Source organism: Anopheles merus, chromosome X, assembly GCF_017562075.2.
Source record: "Anopheles merus strain MAF chromosome X, AmerM5.1, whole genome shotgun sequence".
Taxonomy (NCBI): Eukaryota; Metazoa; Arthropoda; class Insecta; order Diptera; family Culicidae; genus Anopheles; species Anopheles merus.
The window spans coordinates 2159667-2180502 of record NC_054081.1 but is presented as its reverse complement, the minus strand read 5'-3'; the positions used below and the strand labels follow the sequence as shown (position 1 = coordinate 2180502).

The following is a 20836-nucleotide window of genomic DNA, read 5'->3' as shown; positions in this document are numbered from 1 at the left end:
AGACCCAGCCGTTTGACGCTTAGCTGCTCGATTCTCCGCATGCTCGCCATCGCAAATCAGCCATTATCGTTGTCAAATTTAGACAACGTGTGTGCAGAGAGAGAGCCAGCGTGGATCCATTTGACGCTCTTTAAATGACTATTCTGTTCGCATGACGAATCGCTAAAATTAGTACGCATTTTTACGCTACAATACATGCGTCACGTGCCACAGTAGGCACTTTAAAAATGTTGACCCAAGCGGACCAGGCCTGCTCGCAATGGCCCTACGTCAGCTCCGCTCGCTCGTCTCGTCCGTTCAACGTGGCTTCGATATATCAACCCAACAAAAAACGTTCGCCATTATGTTTCGTGCTGTACCGGGCTGTTCGCGTTCGCCAAAGCAAAAAAAACCCGAAAATTTCTTGCTGCAAGTGGAAAATCGAGAGATTAGCGATTGCGTCCGCAAGCGCGACGTCACCTACCTTGCTGAGGTAAAGCGGCAGCGATGTGCAGGCCCGTTTCGGCTCGTGCTTGTTGATTGTGGCGGGCAGGTGGTGGTGATGGTGCTGAGGATGATGATGCTGGTGGTGGGGCTGCTGGTGCGGCGGGCGTGCGAACGCGTTCGGATAGCGGAACAGCTGCAACCGGTGCGGCGTCGAGGCGGGCAGGGGCTGCACAAACGCTCCCAGCGACTCGGCCGCCACCGTCGTCGTCGGCGGCGTCCCGACCACCGCTGTCGCGTCCAGAGTGCCTTCCAGGCGGCCCGACAGGACGATAGTCGCGATGGAAGAATCGGCCGGCGGCACGAGCGGAACCGTCGCGTAGGGCTCGGAGTCGAGCGCTGGCTCCAGGGGCGCGGCCGCCCCTTCGTGCTCGTTATCGGACATGGTGGTACCGACGCGGGGCCCCTAGTGGCCGGTACGGGCATGTTGCGGACGGTTCACCCGGCAACTAGCGAGACGTCGGACTCCGGCGGACCGCATCGTAAAGGTAGCACCGCCCTGCGCACGCCTGCACGCGGTCGCCCCGCTGGACTGATTGGAGTGGGACCGGGTTTGGTTAGCTCGCCGCCCAGCGGCTGCGAGTGTTTGATTGCGAATTTTTGTCACCTTGATTGTTCCCCGCGTTACCCGCTCGCTGCCTCGGCTGCTGTTGCACTAACAAAAACAACCACTACCAACACACACACACACACTGTCACACAATCACAAACTGCTGTGCACTACACGGTCCAGTGGTTCGCACTGTTGGCCATGTCCAATTATCTTTGGGGCCTTTTTAGACCCCCCACACACACATACACACACTGCTGAAACTGTTTTTCTTTCTGATGTGTGCTCTTTTTGTTGTGTTTCTTCTTTGGCGAGTATGTGTGCGTTGCTGTGCAATAGATGATGTTAGGCTTTTTTTCTTTTTTAGGCCGTTTCGTTTTTTATCACGTTGGTGGCAAATTTCCGCTTTTCCACATCAGCCTCTGGTGCGTCTGGGCTTCGCCGTATCTTTCTCCGTCCCTCGCAGGGGAGCGTGATCATTTGGCCACACACCAAAGACAAAAATGGGCTGCAGGGAAGCCTCCGAATCGTAGCCACAGCTGGTTTTGGGATGCTTTCTCGTGGCGGAAAACGCTGAGCGCTGGAAAATCCTTGACTCGGTTTGTCGTTCGGGAGCTCCACACAGCTCCACGCACGCACACAGACACAGACACACTGTGCTGGCAGCCGACGACCCAGTCCAGCGGCCACCCAAACCGCGAGGGCGAGGGTTGGGTGGGTGGTGCTAGGGGATTTAGTGGAAAAGCAGGTGGTTTTGACGTTGCGGCACTTTTTGCTTCTCTCTCTCTCTCCTTTGGCCCGATTCCACTAGTTCATTGTTGCCGCACACACATACACAGCCACAGTCACACTTACTCACACACACGTGAAGTGAATGGTTTGCCACTGCTACGCGTTCGGAAAGAAAAACACAACGTCTGGTGTTGTCACTCCCGATCGCCGTGGTGACTATGTGGCGACGGAAGGGTGGCAAACTCCCCCTCCCCTTCGTGAAGGCCCTCCTGCGTACGGATCACTTGGGCCCGGTCGGCTTTTCGCCCAATTTTTCCTTACCACTCTCCCAGCGTGTACGTGTGTGTATGGGTGTACGTGTATGTGCGTCTGCCTGTCTGTTTGCCCTTCTTTCCTGCGATCTTCCGATCAGTTCACTCCGGGCCACTTCCTTACACTTCAGCCCCCCCCTTGGTCCGGGACGCTACTGTCGATGGTGCTGAGAATGGGTGCACGCGGCGGGCCTTTTCCTTCCCTTGTCCCGCTGCAGCTGCTGGCCCGTCGTCGGTAGCCGTTTCTGGAGGAAAATTCAAGCTTTTGCTCGTCAATGGCACCCCCCGTAAAGTCTGGGGTCGCTCTCTCGGGGTTGGCACCGTTCGCAGCCCGAGCTTTCGCGATTATTCGGGATCGAGAGGGGTTATTTTTTGCTCTTGTTATTGCTGTCATTCAGCTGCCCCGGATGAGCTGTTCGCTCCGGATAACGCGCAACCTGTCAGCAGCGTTTCGTGCTGTCACACGTTTTTTTGAATGGGCGAAGAATACCGTTTACATTGCAGGTTGAATTGGAATTGGAACAGTTTTTTTTTTTTTTTTAATGCAGCTTGCCTCCGAGATATAGCGTGTCCGTGCTCCATCAGGTCGAAAATACACGGACCAGAATTTCGCGGCCGCGGATTTCCGCCTGCTGTCAAACCTATGTACAATCTGTCAACGGCAACTTTTCCGAACTGTCATATCCATATCCATTTTCAGCAGGCAGAATTCCGCGGTCGGCGATCTTACCGTATCAATAAACGATGCGCAATCTCAGATTGCGCATATATTTATCTGTCAAACGGATCGGTTTGATATATTTATATGTCAAAAAAAAATATATATCTCGGACATATAATCTTGAAAATTGATGCGCAATCTTGGCGCAATCTGAAATTGCATGGAAATGACGTTTATAGCTCAGGGTTGGCTGCGCGAATTGACATATATTTTGATAAAACGAATATATGCGCAATCTGAGATTACGCATCGTGTATTACTACGGTTAAGGCCAAAAATACATAGACCGCAATTTCGCGGCCACGGAATTCCACCTGCTGAAAAATATATGGATATGACAGTTCGGAACGGTTGCCGTTGACAGTTTGCACTAGAGTTTGACAGCAGGTGGAATTCCACAACCGTGTATTTTCGGCGTAACGAGATTCCTGTTACTCAGCGCTCTGGCACAAATTAAACATGAAAATTGTATGGAATTTGACACCCACCTTTTCAAACATGCCAAATGTCATACATTTTTCCTCACACCGTATTGGATGACAGTTGCATACATACCCCACCCAGACAAATCGAACTTAAATTACCCCTATTTTACCGCTAAATTACCGGTAATTTAAGAGTAATTTATAGGTAAATTAGCAGTCGTTAATTGACCCATTCGAGCAGTTATGATAGATCTTTTTCCTTCCTCTATTTCATTTTGATTTTTTCGATCAAATTGTTAATAATTATGTAATTAAAAAAAGTTAATGTTTTTTTTTTCAGAAAGCTCGATTGAAAACAGCCACTTCACGCGAAGAAAGTATTTTAAAATTTAAAATTTCCTATAAAACGCCTTTTCTGAGCTGATTTTTATATTACACGATTAATAACATGACAAGTCGTTAATACTTCTTTAGGCCAAAAATACACGGACCAGAATTTCGCGGCCGCGGAATTCCGCCTGCTGTCAAACCCATACACAAAGTGTCAACGGCAACTTTCCCGAACTGTCATATCCAGGCATTTTTTAGCAAGCGGAATTCCGCGGCCGCGAAATTCCGGTCCGTGTATTTTCGGCCTTAGGCTGGAAAGAGACGAACCGAGGTCGTCGTGGTACCACGAAAATCGCGTATGACTTGAGCTGCGAGATAATCGCGGTTCGTGTATCGAACCATTCGAGGTCTGGTGACGATGTGCTAAGATTTTTTTTTATCAACTTGCGAATCAAATTATTTATTTCACATAGTTCATGCAAAATAAAATACAAAACTGGTTTCTTGACATGAGTTTTCCAAACAAGCCCACCATAAAAAGTAAAAATAATCGGTTCTCGGTACCGCGAAAATCTCAGCAATACCAAAGTTGGGTATCCCTGCGAAACAGCAGGCGCGATTAGAGGCGCGGAAGATTTGACAGCTCAACTGTTCTACAACTGTTATAAACAAGGCGCGAATTTCGCGGTACCGCGACGATCTCGGTTCGTCTATTTCCAGCCTTACAGTTCCAGTTTTCTTTAGTTTTAAGGCTAAACTTGAGACTCGTAATGAAATTACTGTTTGATTGCTTCTACAGTGCAAACCAAGAATTTAACACGAATTAAACAAAAGTTTTCCATTACTTCTCATGAAAGTTGACGGAAACCAAACGCTTTTTGGTTTGTTTACAATTGAAGTGTCACGTCGGTTTGTCGGTGAATAGTGGTTTTATAAAAATGACAGTTTTGTTTAGCAATCTGTACTGATTTGACACATCAGTTGTCAAGTTAAAAAAATTATCATTTGGTGGAATTTAAAAATAGTCAAATCGATTCAAAACAATGATCGACAGTCAAAATCATGTCAAAAAATTAATTTAGCAGCTAAAACGTACGTCCTCAAGCAAAATTCGTCGAATGTTAATTTCGTTTTGGCTGAATACCGCGTGATTCATTTCAGGCGAAAATTCGAGATACGCAGTTTTTTTATCGAAATGCATGATTTTCGTTTCTCGGAGGCATCCTGCTTGCTTAGAGCCGTTTGATAGGTTTTTTTATTCCATAACCGTTGGGGAATAACGACCAATCGGTCGCCACAACTAAGCGTTCAAAAACTGCTCGAACGGAAAGTTACCCGCTCACTCCTGCAACCTGAAAAAACGCATTCACCGCATCCACACTCGAGCACAGCTTCGACCAGTTTTCTTTGCCTGTGTGCGTGTGCGGCAGCTAGCCGAAAAGCGGCTGGTACGGGTCAACGGCTTGAACACGGTTGACATCTGCCGGTACGTGTGTCTGGTTCCGTGCTGGCTGGTCGGAAACCGGTGCACCGACGGCTCGCCACACAACTCATCCCAGACAGCCGGCTCTCGCCCCGTTTGACAGTCGAGCAGTGGGTGCGTTTACAGCGCTAGCCCGCACGGGTGGCGTACGGGAGCGGTGAAAATGCCAACGGGATATGTGGTGAGCCTTTGCCGTGCGACAGTCAAGACAGTTCAAGAAACGTGCCGAACAGTCGAGAGGTTGTGATGATCTCATAACGGAAGGGCAGCTGTACGTTTGTTGAAAGGTATTGCGACACACTAATTTAAGCCAAACTTCAAGCTTTTATTCTTTACCCCACGGTAATGTCGGCCTCTGTACATTCCATTATTGCCGTCGTCCATCTTTTTCGCTTTTCTTTTGCCTATATCGAGCCTCGTACGTGTAAAATCTTAGCTCGCACCTTCCCTGTTGCCTTCCCTGCTCCCGTGGTAGTGTTGCTGTAGGCGGTGTGTGCAAGGTAATTAGGGCCAGCGAATCTGTAGGCAAACTGTCCCACAGGGTGAGCGAATATCCGGTCGTAGCGTAATATGGTCCTTGGGTAGGGTTGGTAGGCTAAACGTGAGGTGTGTATGTGTGTGTGTGTGTGTGTGTGTGTGTGTGTGTGAAGTGGATGATCCGATGGTAAAATTTTCACCGTACATTTCTCGGTTGGCCGGGGTGTGGAGCAGTCCATTCCTCTCGCTCTCTCGCTCTCTTTTTCCCACCCATTTTTGCTCGCTTTGCTGTACTGCTCTTCCTGAGCAGCTCTTTGCGTTCGCCGTGCACGGCCATGTAAGTATGTGCGGCGATTGCGCGCGCGCGCTCCTCTGTGTGCGTACATGCGCGTCAGTGTGCGTCTTGGTGTGTGTGTGTTTGTGTGTGAGAGAGAGAGAGTGTGTGTACCAGCTCCGTTGTTCCGTGGTTCCGCAATTTCGAAAGCAAGCTCGGGTCGCGCGCGCGCGCCCCCTTGCGGGAACATCATCATCATCATCGTCGGTTGTACCAGTTCGTCCATCAAATCGTACCAGCTGGTTGCAAGTAGTAGTCCTTTCCCATGATTTCTCTCTCGCTCCCCCATTGTCTAGCTTCTCTGCGTGTCTCATAACACTCTGTGTACGAGCACGATCGTGCAAAGCCGTGTCCAACCTTCGACGAGACGACGTCGCGCGATGTGACAATTTTCCTTCTCTCTCTCCTTACCGACCAGGGTGCGTGAAAGAGCGAATTGGTAGTGAACAGACGGGAACTATTCCTCCTTTGGTCAGCAGACCTTCTCCAGCCGTAGAAAGCCGTGTTGCGCGTTGCAAAAGGAAAAGATTCCCGAAAATTTTCCCTTCCCCCCTCAACACTCTCTTGGCGCTGTAAGACGCGTCGCATCGTGTGTCTGTGTGTTACAACAAAGAAACTGTAGGTGAAACGTGTTTACCTTGACTTCGCCGGAGAGTCATTTGCGGCAGTATTGAAGAGGGAGCGAGAAAGATTCCTTTTTTTTTATTGTGTCGGAAGCATTATTAAGATCCGTTCGATTTACACAAGACACACACACACACACTCACACATGCACATGCATCCTTTGTGTGGTAATAATAATTCTGCAGAAAAATTATCACCCAACGTCCGCACATGGCAGCAGCAGATCGATTGTTCTTTTTGGCTCCTTCTCTCCCCTGTGTGCGCTACTATACTTGACTGGCTTTGTTCAATGTGCGATAGAGACGGAGAGTGTGCAGGTTTACCGTCGCATTATTCCTCGTGATCGAATTAGCGGCAGAACTAGGCAGATGACGATGATGGTGAATGATGGTCTGACGGGGGCTTTCTACATGACTGTCTCGCTTCCGTGAATTATCGTCAGGCGGCGCGTCACACTTTCTCCCTTGAATGTAATAAGTCCCTTTCGGAGGAAAGGGTTTATTGGCCTACACACACACACACACATACACACACGCCCATACACCGCAGAACCGTTACGAGAGTATCGTGACTGGTTGGAAAACGTTGGTCTCTAAAATTAGGCAGACCAAAAAACCGGCTCTTGCTCCACGTTATAAATTACGTTTTTCGTAAATTATTTTTATGCAAACCGTTAATTTGAAATTTTCATTTTAATGAGTGGGAAACAAAATCCACTCTGTGGTTTCTTTGAATTGTTAAATAACCCTTGCCAAAGAAAAAAAATACAGAAAATCATACTTCGCTCGAAATTGCCCATTCACAGCCACACCGAGCGACACAGGGTAGGATGCGTACCGAACCCGGCAGTGTAAACGCGACGCCGCAATTTCGGTTTTCTCGGCCATCGTCGCCATCATACGTGCATACGCGCACACACTAACACACATCCGTCTCCAATACGCTCCGTAGCAGTAGGCAGGCAGGCAGACACAGCGATCGTGTGTCGTGTTGTACGTTCCGCAAATTGTGTTTTCGTGCATTCAGTTGACGTTTTGGTAAGCCTCACCATATTCGCCCCTTGCATTTCTCCTTGCCAAGAGGGCTGTGTGTGTGTGTGTGAGTATATTGCTTCTGTTTTATACATTTTCAATTTCCTCCATTACGGGTGGGTAGCAGCATTGTGGTACGTTTGCTTACGTGCGTGTGTGTGAGAGGTTGAAAATTGGGAAAAGAAAATCGCTGTGCAATTTTCGAGCAGCTGCTCGCCTTTTTGACTTTGTCCCCGGCCCGCTGGTATTGGTGAAACGCGAGGCCCAGTCCGGCCTTCTCGGCACAGGAGCGGATATCGCTCACTCGCGTTCTCCATCCCTCTCGCGCTCGCTTGGGCAATGCGGACGTGCCGTTTCGTTCGTTCGCGCACACACTAGCGCTGTCGCTCTTTGCGGGTTTGCGGGTTTGCGACCGTGCCCGTAGCTGCGCTGGTGTGCGTGTGCGAGGCCGCCCTGCCGTGTGTATACGCTACCGGTACGTGTGTGTGTGCGTGTCTCCGCTGCCTCTTTCAAGCCCAGTCATCGTCGCCATCGAGTGCGCGCAGCCATCTTGATAATCTCTTGCGAGTCGTTCACCAGAGTGGCAGCAGTGTGTGGTGTGTGTTACGCACGGTATAAAACTTTAATTTCTTGCAAGAGGCTTTTTCCGCAGGCACGGCTATATTGGGTGTAGAGTGTCTGGTCTCGGTTTTTGAGGGCCTTAGAAGCCGTTTCGCGGTTTTCTGTTTTAATTTCCCGTGTGAGTGTGGTGTTTTTTTGTTGGTGTGTCCGAGGGTACAGCAAAATTAGTTTTTTGATATCCATCGACGAAGAAGTACAATTTCCTCCGCCTCTACCTGAGAGCTGTGTCTGTGTGTGTGCGTGTGTGTTGTGTGGCCCGATTTTTTCGTCGCCCTCCCCGGAAGAGGGAGCGACCTCATCGATTCTGTCGGAAGGATTTCCGCTTGCCTCCGCAACAATTGCACAAATCCTTACCTTCCCAATAGGGGTTTTGGGAAACATAACCTACTCCCCTGCAGGGGTCTGCTGCTGTGTGTTGTGCCCGTGGGGAAAAAGGATGGGGAAGGGGAACAGTTTCGAAGGGGTGCCACCAGCAGCCATCAAATTCGTTCGACAAAACCCTTGAACTGGCTGGCTGGCTGGCGCTGGCTCCCTCTGTGTGGTGTGTGCTGCTGTGCTTTTTGGTGTGAAGATCCACACCCTTCGGTTTCTTTCTTTTCATGCAAGGGGTATTGGGGAGGGAGCGGGGGCACCTTTTTTTCTTCTTCGGGCGACTACTTCAATTCGCACAATTGTGTTTAGCTCTTGTCCGGCAAAGGGAACCTCTAAAATCTACCGTGTGTGTATATATATATGTGTGTGTGTGAGAGCTGTGCGTACTAAATAGAAGTAAAAAGCTCAGCTCACAAAATTCATCCCCCCCCTCCCCATTCCATACCCTTTTCCGGAATTTCTTCCAGCATTTTCTAACACTGCGTCGCGGTCACTGTGTGTATGTGTGTGTCACATTAATCGTGAAAAAGTGCAATTCTGTGTGTGTGTGCATTCCACAATGGCACTAGGAAATGTAGGAAACTCTCGCTCGCTCTCTCTAAACAGCAGGAAAAATAGAAGACTAAAGACGGTTGGATAAGGGGAAGCAGAGGGGCGATGGTGCTGGAAGTCACCAATATCTGGTTGTGTTAGCACTTGCTCTGGGTGTCTTGTGCAAGCCCAAATAATTCAAGTAAAAAGTGCATTTAAGTGAGGTTAGGCAATGGCGATTTTCGTTGCAATCGTGTCGTTGTCTGCAGCCGAGCGGCGGCGGCGGCGTGTGCTGCTGCTGCAGCAGCAGCCAAAGGCACAGAACGGCGTTCTAGAGAAACCATCGGCATAGTTGAAGTTTTTGTTTCCTTTTGTAGAACAGTAGGCTGCTTTTTTCCACGATATTGTGTGCGTGTGTGTTTGTGTCTGCTTTTTTGATGGAGCAGCAGCAGCAGCACTGCTACGGTGAACTAGCGAAGCACTCCGGGAGATGCGAGAGCGAGATAGGGCTCTAAAATGAGAAAGAGCGAGCTTGCCAAGAGCTGTTAGGGGTGGAGGGGGGGGGGATGTGATGTGTCGACGATTTTCGTTGCTTTTCTCTTGTTGAAGGAAATTCCATTTTCGCTGTTGCACTAACTTCTATTGTTCATGGCACAGACGCACACACACACACACACACATGTGCGTCGTACATTCGAACATGGAGAAAGCCTCAAGTGGCTTCCCCGATTCTCTGTCGACTCCTCAAACAGCACTCTCCCGCCCCCGTTTGTGTCGTTTTTTGTGGCTGCCAAGTGTCCCAAACTCTTCAATGGAAAATTCACTAATTACGGACACGCACACACATATGCACACGCCACAGAACCGGTGGCCGGGAGACACACACACACACACACACCTCAGAAAGAGAAAGAGATCGTTTGCCCCAAATTTGACATTCGTCATTGCTGTTTTTTTTTGTTGGTTTGGTCGTTCTTCTCCCATTTCGAAGGCGTGGAAAATTGACCCCTCCTTTTGTCCATTTCGTCGATCTCCATCCCAGAAATACATTACTGAACAGTTGCGGAAAGCTTCACTCACCTCTAACAGAACAAAGTAGTCATCCCTTCCACTTCCTTTCCCGTTTTTTTGGAGGTTATGTTTTAGGCAACGACTTGTTTCGTAGGTTTTCGCCGCGCATCCTGCACTTTTATTGCTTTTAAAATTATAATATTTAAGATAACATTAAATTGATGTTCCAAGCTTTCAAACATTCAAACAAATTTTCTAATGACGTTTTTTTTTTCTTTCTCAATTTTCTCTCTCTATTTTCCGGCTTCCCAATTACGTACGCGGATGTGTGTACATAAACGACGAACAACAACTGCTGCCAACTTCACCGTGATGATGCACTGCAACACTCTTACTTCGCTGGTCGTCCTCGGTTTGCGCTTCAATCTGCTGCATATGCACACACACACACACACACGCACACACATACAACATGCAAAAAATGCGCAACATCTCACGCGTATCATCGGCCTCCCCCTCCCCCCATTCGCGCCACATCACCGTGTGTCATTCGTTTAGTGACCTTTTAACTGAAGTGTGTACCTCCTACCCCTCCGGGTGCGTGTGTGTGTCTGTGTTGGTGGTGTGAAAACCCACAGCGAGAGCGAGAGAGAAAGAGAGAAGGAGCACGAGAGACACTAAGTACCAACCATTAGATTTGCCTACAATACCCCCCTCCGCACTACGGTGTGTGTGTGCGCGCGCGTTTGTGTGGTGTGTGGACAATATCTGTTTTCGTAATTCAGCGTTCGTCTCAATCTCTGTGCAAAAACACATCCACCACCGTCCCGTCCGGAAGCACGCGGAAGCAGCAGCCACCAACGTTTCCGGTGTGAACGAAGCAGGCGCGTGTGCGTTGTGTGTGCGAGTGCGCTACCCCCGTGTGCGTGTCGTGTGCGCGGTGTGGGCCACCGCTGCTCGAAGGACGTATCGAAAGGCGCCGCGGTTCGCAAGATCAACTAATTCTTATCGATCAGTCGAAGGAAGAGCGGAGAGAAAGAGAGTGCACTTGCGTGCTCTTGTGTGGGGTGATCACCAATCAACACACCTAATATAGTCCTCGCGACCCCTGCGGCTGATCGTCAATCAAACAACACCCAGTAACACAACAGCCAGTTCTCTCTCAATATCGTCTTTTCGGTCGTTTGCGCAACGATCGACCAACCCTTTGCGGCTTGGTTGCTGCAACGGTGCCGGAGTGTGCCGAGAGAAAGAGCGAGTGAGCCAGAGAGAACGAGCGTGCCCTCCGGTGGAAGACGTGCACGTATCATCCCCCCCCCCCCCCCCCCCCCTTCCCTCTCCGAAGCAGAGCCGATAAGAAAGATCGAGGATGGCATTAAAAAGAATTAATAAGGTACGTGGTGTGGTCCGTGTGGCATTTTGTTGTCGTTGGGCGTTCGATAAGGACTTGCCCGATAATATTATGTCTTTTCCGTTGTGTGACCGTGTTTTTTAACGATTCATTTTGTTTTCAATTTAGTACAATTAGATTTTTAGGGATTGGCGCTGCTGCCTCTACTGTGGGCGAAAGTCAGTCGTGTTAGTTTCGTCCGGGATATAGAACAAAGATTATCAACCTCCACATTGGTTGAACGTGCGAAATGCTCAACTTACTCTAGAGGCTTTAGTTATGGAATTGGGATAGGAAAAGTTGACCAAGAGAGTGGTATTGACCAAACACACATGTAACTGTTACGTCACTCTGACTGTCCATTATCTCTTCTATCGCCCTCATAGTATGATGGTTCGCTGATTGGAAGTTTTCATTGGGCACATGAACCATCTTAACGATGCTGGTGATGGTGACTTGTCTGTGACCAGTAAATGTAAATTAACTCACCAGCGTTGGTGGGGGGCAAAACAAAGCGCGGGTTGTGGCTGTGTGTACACGTTTTTACATCCCTGTGCCTGTGCCGCCGGATGTTTGAATTTTCATTTTGCTGCGCCAAACGCTCATAAAAATGGCAACCCTTGCGTGGTCTGCATTTCGTCCCGGGAGGCGACGTGATGAGTTTCAGTTGGTTTTGTTTTTGTTTTGTTTTTGTGTTTTTTTTTGCTCTGCCCTTCCTTCCGAATGTCACAATAATAACAAAATGTGCAACTAAAGCATTTGCAGCGAAAGTAGAGTTGCTCGGTGTGATGGCGACTTGGCGATGGTCATGTGTCCAACCAACTTCTGAGGCTAAGATGCTAAATGCTTTTGCCTGCTTCCATTAACCCAAATGTAGCGGTTTGTGAGATCGTTTTTCCCCCTTGGAGGAAAACATTTATTTAAATTTCTTCAAAATTACTTACCAATGCAGTTTTCATCTACAACAGTAGTATTTTTGTCCATGTGTTTGTTGTGTGACGTGTGCGTATAGCTTGTCGTCACGGTTCGCTCGCAAATTGTTTGAATGAATGGCCAAAACGCAAAGCGAAACGAGAGGGACGGTCGTCACGTTGTTGTTGAGCTTTAGCTTTGTCTTTTCTTTTGTCTGTGGCACTTGAATCGACCTGCGTTAAGGAAGGCTGTAAATGTCTTGAAGCACAAGACGGTGCTGCCAATCTGGGAGAAACTGAGGTGGAGCCACCGGAGAGTATGTGGCTTAGGGCAGTGAATAGCCCATAAACCACCCCAACAATGACAATTGCCGCGATGGATGATTGTAGCGTGGTGAAGTCACCATTTTAGCATGAAACAAAAAAAATGAAGCCACAGAGCGCGACACGACCTCCCGTAGAAACCCACTGGGTGGATTATCATGCGAGAGAATGAAATGGAATGAGCGTGTGAAGGTGATGGCCTATTCGCGCAGGTCACGGCAGACATACTTTTAGGAGTACGGAGGAGCACCATAGACACCCAGGCTTTTCTTGTGTGTGCCTTCATGGTTCCTTCAATTCTTGTGTTAAATCGTTAATGTTGCCACCTTCCCGACCGCTACATCTCTTCGGCGGTGAGAAGAGAAGTGATGGATCCTTGGAAAATAGACGTCACTTTGAGATGCCGAAAGTGTTGCCATGGATCAGCCAGAATTAGTGTTGGGTTTCATGAATTTTTCGTTACGATTCATTCTCATGAACCTTCAGCGATGAGTGATTCAAATCTCTAAAGATGAACCTCTAAAGATGTTTTGAATCTCTTAAGATTCGTGTATCTCTAAAGATCCGCCGCTCTCCAAGGATTGATGAATGTCTGCCTCGCATAGACCGTCTCCCCGTAGCAAAACAATCTATCCGACTGCGCCCTACTTGCTCAGATGTTTCAAAGAAGTTGTATATGTCGGCATTGCCATGTAGCTAGTTACAGTAATATAAGAAGAATGATAAGAATCTATGGCGATTTATGAATCCCTTTAGTTTCGTGAATCTTTCGAGGTTCATTACTATTTGAAATCCCCGAATCTTTCCTACCGGGATTCAGATTCATAGAATCATTTCAAAGATGTTTTAAAGTACAGCAGGTGCAGGATTAAAGTACGTCTTGTTGTTCAGCGTTCTAATTAGGGTTTTAGTTATTTATAAGGTTAATTTTCCAATCATATCTGCAGCGCTACAGTTAGTTCAGTTTAAGCGAGATAGTATAATATTTTAGCAGAACCTCTCTCGTGTGATGAACTTTAACCGAACCATTCCTCGCACTGCCAGTGCGAAATCCGCAAGAAATTGAAATTTAACGATTGAAGTAAAATCATAAATAGTGGTGAGAGAATTGCACAGCGAATTGAATTGATTGTACCATCGAGTTGGTGAGTGGCCGGTCGGTGCCATCCATGTTTCTTTTTTTTATTACCACTCCGCTTGGCCTCTTGGCACCACCTTTCCTCGAGTTTTATAGTTGTGCAGAGAGAAAGGGTGTTGCAGTTGGCAAGCGATTTTATGGTGCCCACTGGGGGTAACGTCGTGTTGTATAGTGATGTTTTCCTTCAGCTTGTAAGACATTAATCCCATAGGACCGAGAGCAGAGCTGGGTGGGTAATCTTTGCGGCACAAAGGTTGTCCCCCCCCCCACAACGTCCATAAAATTATCGTTGGAGCTCATCGTAACGAATCAGATGGGATTAGGCTCAGCATCGCAGCAAAATGTACTATGGTTCTCGGGAAAGGGAAACGAATTCGTCATCTAAGGCCGGCAAAGACAAGCTGCCCTGTGTGCACTGTGGAATGCACTGCAATCATTCTGAATTGCACCGCAAGTGTAAAACACAATAGGGAAGAAATTGTTCAACCGACGTCTGATGCAAAACGAATTGATCTTGCCATGAAAATGACTATCGGTCCGACTATTCATGGCCGGTTTTACTGGCAATTAAAAAATGAACCAAACACATGTTTTCTGGTTATGATATTGAAATTGATCTCGGCTCGTCGGCCCATTGTACGGTATATGCACTAAACAATGGACCGATTTCGCCCAATGCGACTATTTATTTCCCAGCAAATTGGTATCGGCATCGGCAATGTAATTAAACTAATCTAATTTAACGAATTTGCGTATCGCATTTCACTAGAAAAGAAGGCCCGTTTGCTGCAGGAGCTCCACTGTGTCTCATGTCTCATTTCCATTAAACAAAACAAAATTTAAAAAAAATAAAACAAGATATGTAATTAATACCTCTCCTGGTATAACATGTAAGAGTAGCAAACCAATTGTTTGAATGTGTTGCCAATTAGGAGTGGAGAAAATACATTCGTTGGCCTGGGAAACGTAGCGACGGAAATCTTGTTACGTGTCCTTTTTGTTCGACGCATCATCGTCATTGGCAGGCATGAGATCATCGCGCATCCTATTTAGCAAATAAATACAGCATGGCAACGCAAATTGGCCATTGCTTCTTCTTTTTCGTTGTTTTTGGGAGGAGTGTGGTAAGCCCCAATACTCCCGTTGTCACTCAAAGTGCGTTGTGTTGTGTTGTGTCTCATTTTTTTCTTCTTCATTTCCTTCATTTAATTTGTTTTTTTTTCTTCTCAAAGATACAAAAGATAGACAACATTATGCTGTGTGTGATGGTTTAATTATTGATCATTCATTTTGTGTATTTTACGTTTTGCGCTCGCGCTAAAAAAAAAGCCATCCCTCGGGGGGCGTACAGACTTCCCACATTACCATTTCCGGATGTTTCTGCTCGGGTGGTATTTCTTCTCGACACACACACACACACACCCTTGGTGTGCGTTGCTTCTTTGTGCCGTCGAGACCGGCACACGGCAAACCTCACTCCCACCCCGGAACATTTTGGTGCAGGTTAAAACACCCCACGCACACTACTGGCACGCGTGGCGAAAAGAATATTATTTTTAGCCCAGCCAGTGTGCGTCGAACGCGGTAGAGGAAAAGCGCATTTTCTTCTCCTTCTTCCCCCGAATGTGTGGCGGGTGCCGTCTGTGGTGTGGCTGCTGAAACGATATTTCGCCGGCTTTTCTCCGCCGAGCCGCCAACCTGCCGCGAATGGGGTGGGGTGGGTGTTGTATGTGGTGCTCTTGCTCACTACGCTTGAAAAGGAGATGCGTTATGTGGGCGTTTTTGGGGGTGGATGGTTAAATGTACTGTTTTGTAGTACAACGAACAACCGTTAGATTAATTCTTTTACAATTATGTAAAAACTTTTCAGCAAACGAACTCTCTAAGCTCATCTTTTCTCTTTGCATTCTTTTCCTCTTTCGTTTCATGTCGTCACCGTTGCCGTCGCTGTCTCTCGCCATCATCGTACAAACGCCGACAGGAATTACAAGACTTGGGGAGAGACCCACCAGCACAATGTTCAGCCGGTCCAGTCGGCGATGACTGTAAGTAGTAAACGCAAAACCCCGCCTGCCCCGGATGCAAGAAGACGCATTCCGCGCCCCCCACACACACACGCGCGCGCGTGTGGTCCATCGGAAAGGATTTTTCACGGCGTTGGGACGAAAGCCGTAAAGAAATGCGACAGAAAAGCAGAATAGGCATCGCTGTTGTTGTCATTGTACTGCATCAATGCAACCGCTGAGAGAGGAAGGAGGACAGGACAAGGGTGCGGGAGGGAAGGGGGGGGGGGTATGTGTGCAAAAAGTAACACAACAAAACAAGCAGTAGTAGTAGCAGTCGGAGAGGAACACGCCATGCCATGTTCAGGGGAAAGCAGGAAAACGGGAGTTTCGAAAAGGCCTTGTGGTGAATGCGATTCATAGTTTGGGGGATTGAGCGCGTATATATAGGAGCGAAAGGGGGAGGCAGAAAGCAAACGATTTTAAAAGCTTACAATATTTACGCGTTGCAATGTTTGCTTTGCCGGTGCGGTGCTCTCATCGCTGACGAACACATTAATATACGGGACTATGGCGGAGAGGGCGGGATAAAGGAAACCACGTGCGAATGACATTCATGTATGCAATACACAAATACGCAGGAAGCGGAAGGCGCGCACACACTGTTTGCTGGAATTGTTAACGCTTTCTCTTAGCCGTAGGTGATGCAAATGGGAGAAAAAGGGTCTTTTTTTTTAATATTCAATCTCTGTCAAGGCGAATTTGGAATTTGCACAAGGCGCGCAGTGTGTTTTGCAGAGCAGTGGCACATAAGAACCACATTCGATTCAATACCCACCCGACACAGTGTGGTGGTGCAGTGGTGTGGCAATCACTCACCACAAAAAGAGCAGCTCGGAAAGGAAGGCCAAAAGGTGTAGTGTAAATCCAGGGACTTCCCGAGCCCCAGGGAGCTCTGCTTATTTGTGGTTTATCTTATCTATACGTTTGGCGGGTGGCTGCTTGGCCTGGTGTTTTCTGTTTTTTTTTGTCCACATTAACGATTATAAACGCGCTAAAGAGCCACTGCCACAAGGAGGCTGATAAAACGCGGGGCCGCGCATTACTTAACGCCACACGTTTTGGGTTTTGTGGGCATCAGCCGAGCCAGCCTGTGTGTTGTGCGGCTTTGAAGTATGGAAAAAGATGGAACTGTAACACACACACACACACACACACACACACACACACACACACACACACACACAAGTGTGTTGATTTGAAGTGTGATAATTATGGCACGCCTCGTCACAAAAAGCATTTTGCTCTCTCCTCCCCCTGATAAGTAAGTTTTATTCTCCCACCCCCCAAAAACCCCACAGAAGCCACCCATCGCAGCCAATATCAGGCTGTGTGTACGTGCGTGTGTGTGTGCTATCAGAGGGCAAGGCGTAGGGGTAGTAGTAGTGTGTTGGATTATGAATGTGTGTTACACAGTCACCGCACACCGCACGTGGGTTTCTTTCCCCTCTTTCTTTTCTCCTTTTTTCCCTTCCTTTTGGAGGCTTGCGTGTGCTCTTCCTTCCTTTTGGCTTCAGCGATGAGAAGGGCGCACTGTACTTCATAGTGCGTCTGCGCAGAAACGGTGGGGACGCGGTAGGCGGTAGTTAGAGCATGGGGGGTAGGTCTATTTCTTTTCTGGCTGCCACCAGTAGCAAGCGGTCGGGCATGAAAAGAGTATGGGCCTCTCTTTTTTCCGCTCGAGGAAAAAGAGCGTGTCCTGAAGAGGGGGGATCTAGAGAGGGAGTTAATGTGGTGTCTCATTCTTATTGATTCCCTGACCTAGCCTTCCAGTGGTGGTAGGCATGTTCAAAATTAATTGTTGAAATCATTTAAACTTTAAATCGTTTTTTTTTATATTGAGCAACAGATGCTTTTGAGGGTTAAAAAATCGTTTATTAAGGCATAAAGATGGGCTGAAACTGTAACTTTTTAGTATGCCTTAATATCCATTCCCGGGAGAAAAAAAATCCTTTCCTGGCCACACAAACACACCGAAGCGCGCGTACATTCGTCTTAAAAAAAGCAGTTCCTTCTTCATTCTTCATCCACAGCAACTATTTCCGTGTACTAATTCGTCCTTCTTTTTCTCTCTCGTTCTAGTGTTCCACTGGCAGGCAACAATTATGGGCCCGGTAAGAAAAGAAGACTTGTACCCCACCCTCCCATGGCGGTATAGTTTTGCATGTGTTTTGCATGTATGGGTAGAGATCTCTGGTGGTCCTGCACTTCCGCTTCCGGCGGCACCCCGCCAACCATCACACACACACACACACACGCACACGTTGCACTAAATGTGCGGTGGTGGTAACGCTGCTCCGTACACAGGCCCCCCGGCACTCAGTGTTCAATTTATTTTCGCCTCGAACGTGGGATTTTCTTTCCCTCTGTGTGTGCGCGTCGCGCTCCTTTCTATGCCTGCTGCAGCCCACGTGGCTCGCCATGAGCTGTAGTAGGCGACGAGAACGGAGGGGGAGCTGAACTGTGCGGTGTTCGTGCGCGGGGGCTTCACGATCCTTTCCTCGGGGCGGTTAGTCTTTTGCGTTGAGCGGGGAGGGATGCTGTGTGATCGTGCTGCGCGGAACACTATTTTTAGGACAATCGATATATACACGGAATCGACACATGTGTGTGTGTGTGTGGATGGGTTGGTATGCCGCTGAAAAAGCAGCGAAGCGAATAGCGCTCGAGACATACGCAAGGGAGAACAACCAAATGTGTGTCTTGTGATTTTTTTTTTTTGTGTTCGTGTGTTGCAACGGCACAAACAAGTTTGGTTTTACATCTGGAAATGCTGCTGTGTGCCAGAGAGTGGTTTTTTCATGATTTCTTCGATGTTATTACATATATTACTATTTTGACTTTAGTACTAGCCGGTCTCATGGTACTAGCCGGTCTCATGGTACAGTCGTCAACTCGTACGACTTAACAACATGCCCGTCATGGGTTCAAGCCCCGAATAGACCGTGCCGCCATACGTAGGACTGACTATCCTGCTATGGGGGGAAATCAATAAGTCACTGAAAGCCAACCCCACAAGTGGGTTGGCAGGCCTTGACCGTCATCGGTTGTTGAGCCAAAGAAGAAGACTATTTTGACTACTATCTCGCTTCAATTCAGCTAGCTATTGCATAAGTAATAGCATTAGCTTTGCCAACCATTCAGCCCATTGAAATGCTTTATAGAAACAATTGCGAGCTATTTTATCATACACGCGTCTTACGCTTCGGAGTTTTAGTCTTTTAAATAACAAGCAATATTTTAAACCCCTTGAGGAATCACAATTAGTGTTATGTTGGGTTATGCATCTTTTGTTGAGATTCATTCCTATGAATCTTCTATGATGAGTGATTCGAATCTCGAAACGACTTTTCAAAGATTCTTCTTCTTCTTCTTTTGGCTCAACAACCGTTGCCGGTCAAGGCCTGCCTGTACCACACTACTTCAAAGATTCATGGATCTAAAAAAAAGTCACGAATCTCCAAGGATTCATGAATTTCGAAACATAAACGAATCTTCAAAGATTGATGAATCTCTAAGATTCATAGATTCATTAAAATGCATATACCTCCAGGAATGGAATTCATGAATACTTAGAGATGCATGATTTTCAAAATATTGAATTTGCCCAATCCCATCCAACAACACATGGCCGTTGTCGGTTCAATCGCTTGAGATCTTTCCAGATATGTGAAAGTCTTTCCAAATTCACGAGTCTTTCGAGATTCATGAATTATAGGAGATTTGTGAATCTTTGCTTCCGAGATTCAGATTCATTAATTATTTGATTAATGATTATTTCAAAAAAATTGAATTAATATTCATAAATCTGAATCAGATTTACCCAACATTAATCGCAAACCACATCTACCTATCCTAACGACTACGCCAACAGGTTTCGTTTCCATTCGCTTTTTCAATGTTTCACCGAACTCTCGCTCTAACCACTTGCTGTTTTCTCCCTTTTCTCACTTGTGCAATTGCAGCCAGACAGTCCGTACCAGGGAGGCGTATTCTTCTTAACAATACATTTCCCAACAGACTATCCATTCAAACCACCGAAAGTGGCTTTTACGACACGCATATATCATCCAAACATCAACAGCAACGGGTCGATCTGTCTGGATATCTTAAGATCTCAATGGTCTCCCGCCCTGACAATATCAAAGGGTACGTATGCACACCCCCCAGAAGTAACGCAGTTACATCTCTCCCACCATTTGATGAAATTTGGCATTCTTATTACATTTTTCTTCCTTTTAACTCCCTCCTGCCCGCTCCGTCGATGTCTTCCCGTGCAGTGTTGCTGTCCATCTGCTCTCTGTTGTGTGATCCCAACCCCGACGACCCGCTGGTGCCGGAGATTGCCAGAATATATAAAACCGACCGGGAAAAATATAATGAACTTGCCCGGGAGTGGACACGAAAGTATGCTATGTGATGCGTTCCAGACGAGACATTGCTACGTAAACCCTACACCTACACGTACGACAACAACAACAACAAGAACAGCAGCCGCAGCAGCTGCAGCAACAACAACAGCAGCAGCAGCAGCAAGTGCAGCAGCAGCGACCGCGCGCACCAGTTTACCATCCACTACAAGCGCCGCAACAGCAGCAACAACAACAGCAAAAACAACAACAACAACGGTAGTATCAGCCAGTATGGTTGTAGGAAGCAAAGAAGGCAGAAGAAGCAGCAGCAACATCATCAATTGTCCGGGGACGGTATCGGTAGCAGCATCATTATACGCAGTCGCAGTAGCAGCAGCAGTGAATGCTTTGCTGTAGTGCGCGGGCAGCAGGAAGAGAAATTTTCAACACAGCGTTACACCACCATCATCATGGATTGCAATGGGAGCTGTGGCGTCACCCATTACCACCATCATCTGAAGCAGCAGCAACAGCAGCTGTACGTGCTGCTGAATCCACCACAACAACACCCAGAGTGCAGCCTATTTCCGTACTACTTCTACCACTATTATAATCATCGCAA

General features: G+C 47.5%; 2 protein-coding genes across 9 annotated transcripts in view; one reads left to right on the top strand and one right to left on the bottom strand.

Moving 5' to 3' along the window:
* The window catches only part of LOC121591478 (AF4/FMR2 family member lilli), an 82347-nt gene extending 79896 nt beyond the window's left edge, over window positions 1-2451 (bottom strand). For both annotated transcript variants that reach the window (XM_041912017.1, XM_041912026.1), the window contains exon 1: window positions 464-2451. In XM_041912017.1, coding sequence (XP_041767951.1) covers window positions 464-868 — 405 coding nt within the window. In that variant the 5' untranslated portion in view covers window positions 869-2451. The remainder of the gene's footprint in view (window positions 1-463) is intronic.
* Window positions 2452-5202: 2751 nt separating this feature from the next.
* LOC121591498 (ubiquitin-conjugating enzyme E2-17 kDa) lies at window positions 5203-20321 on the top strand. Of its 7 annotated transcripts, none has more exons than XM_041912135.1 (6): window positions 5203-5322; window positions 10612-11429; window positions 15781-15844; window positions 17945-17976; window positions 19828-20011; window positions 20143-20321. In XM_041912135.1, the coding sequence occupies exons 2-6, from the start codon at window positions 11406-11408 to the stop codon at window positions 20280-20282; spliced, it is 444 nt and encodes a 147-aa protein (XP_041768069.1). In that variant the 5' UTR covers window positions 5203-5322; window positions 10612-11405; the 3' UTR covers window positions 20283-20321. The 7 variants fall into 7 exon arrangements, with proteins under 7 accessions (XP_041768069.1, XP_041768021.1, XP_041768036.1 ...); XM_041912087.1 differs by having other exon boundaries at window positions 10595-11429; XM_041912102.1 differs by lacking the exon at window positions 5203-5322 and adding an exon at window positions 7401-7507 and having other exon boundaries at window positions 10595-11429.
* The last annotated feature ends 515 nt before the right edge of the window (window positions 20322-20836 follow it).

What these genes read in the sequence shown, in the direction of transcription:
- LOC121591498 (XM_041912135.1), top strand. Translation starts at nt 11,406, where the DNA reads ATGGCATTAAAAAGAATTAATAAG. An exon ending in CGGTCCAGTCGGCGATGACT is followed by an intron (nt 15,845 to 17,944) that starts GTAAGTAGTAAA and finishes CTCTCGTTCTAG; the next exon opens with TGTTCCACTGGCAGGCAACA. An exon ending in AGGCAACAATTATGGGCCCG is followed by an intron (nt 17,977 to 19,827) that starts GTAAGAAAAGAA and finishes GTGCAATTGCAG; the next exon opens with CCAGACAGTCCGTACCAGGG.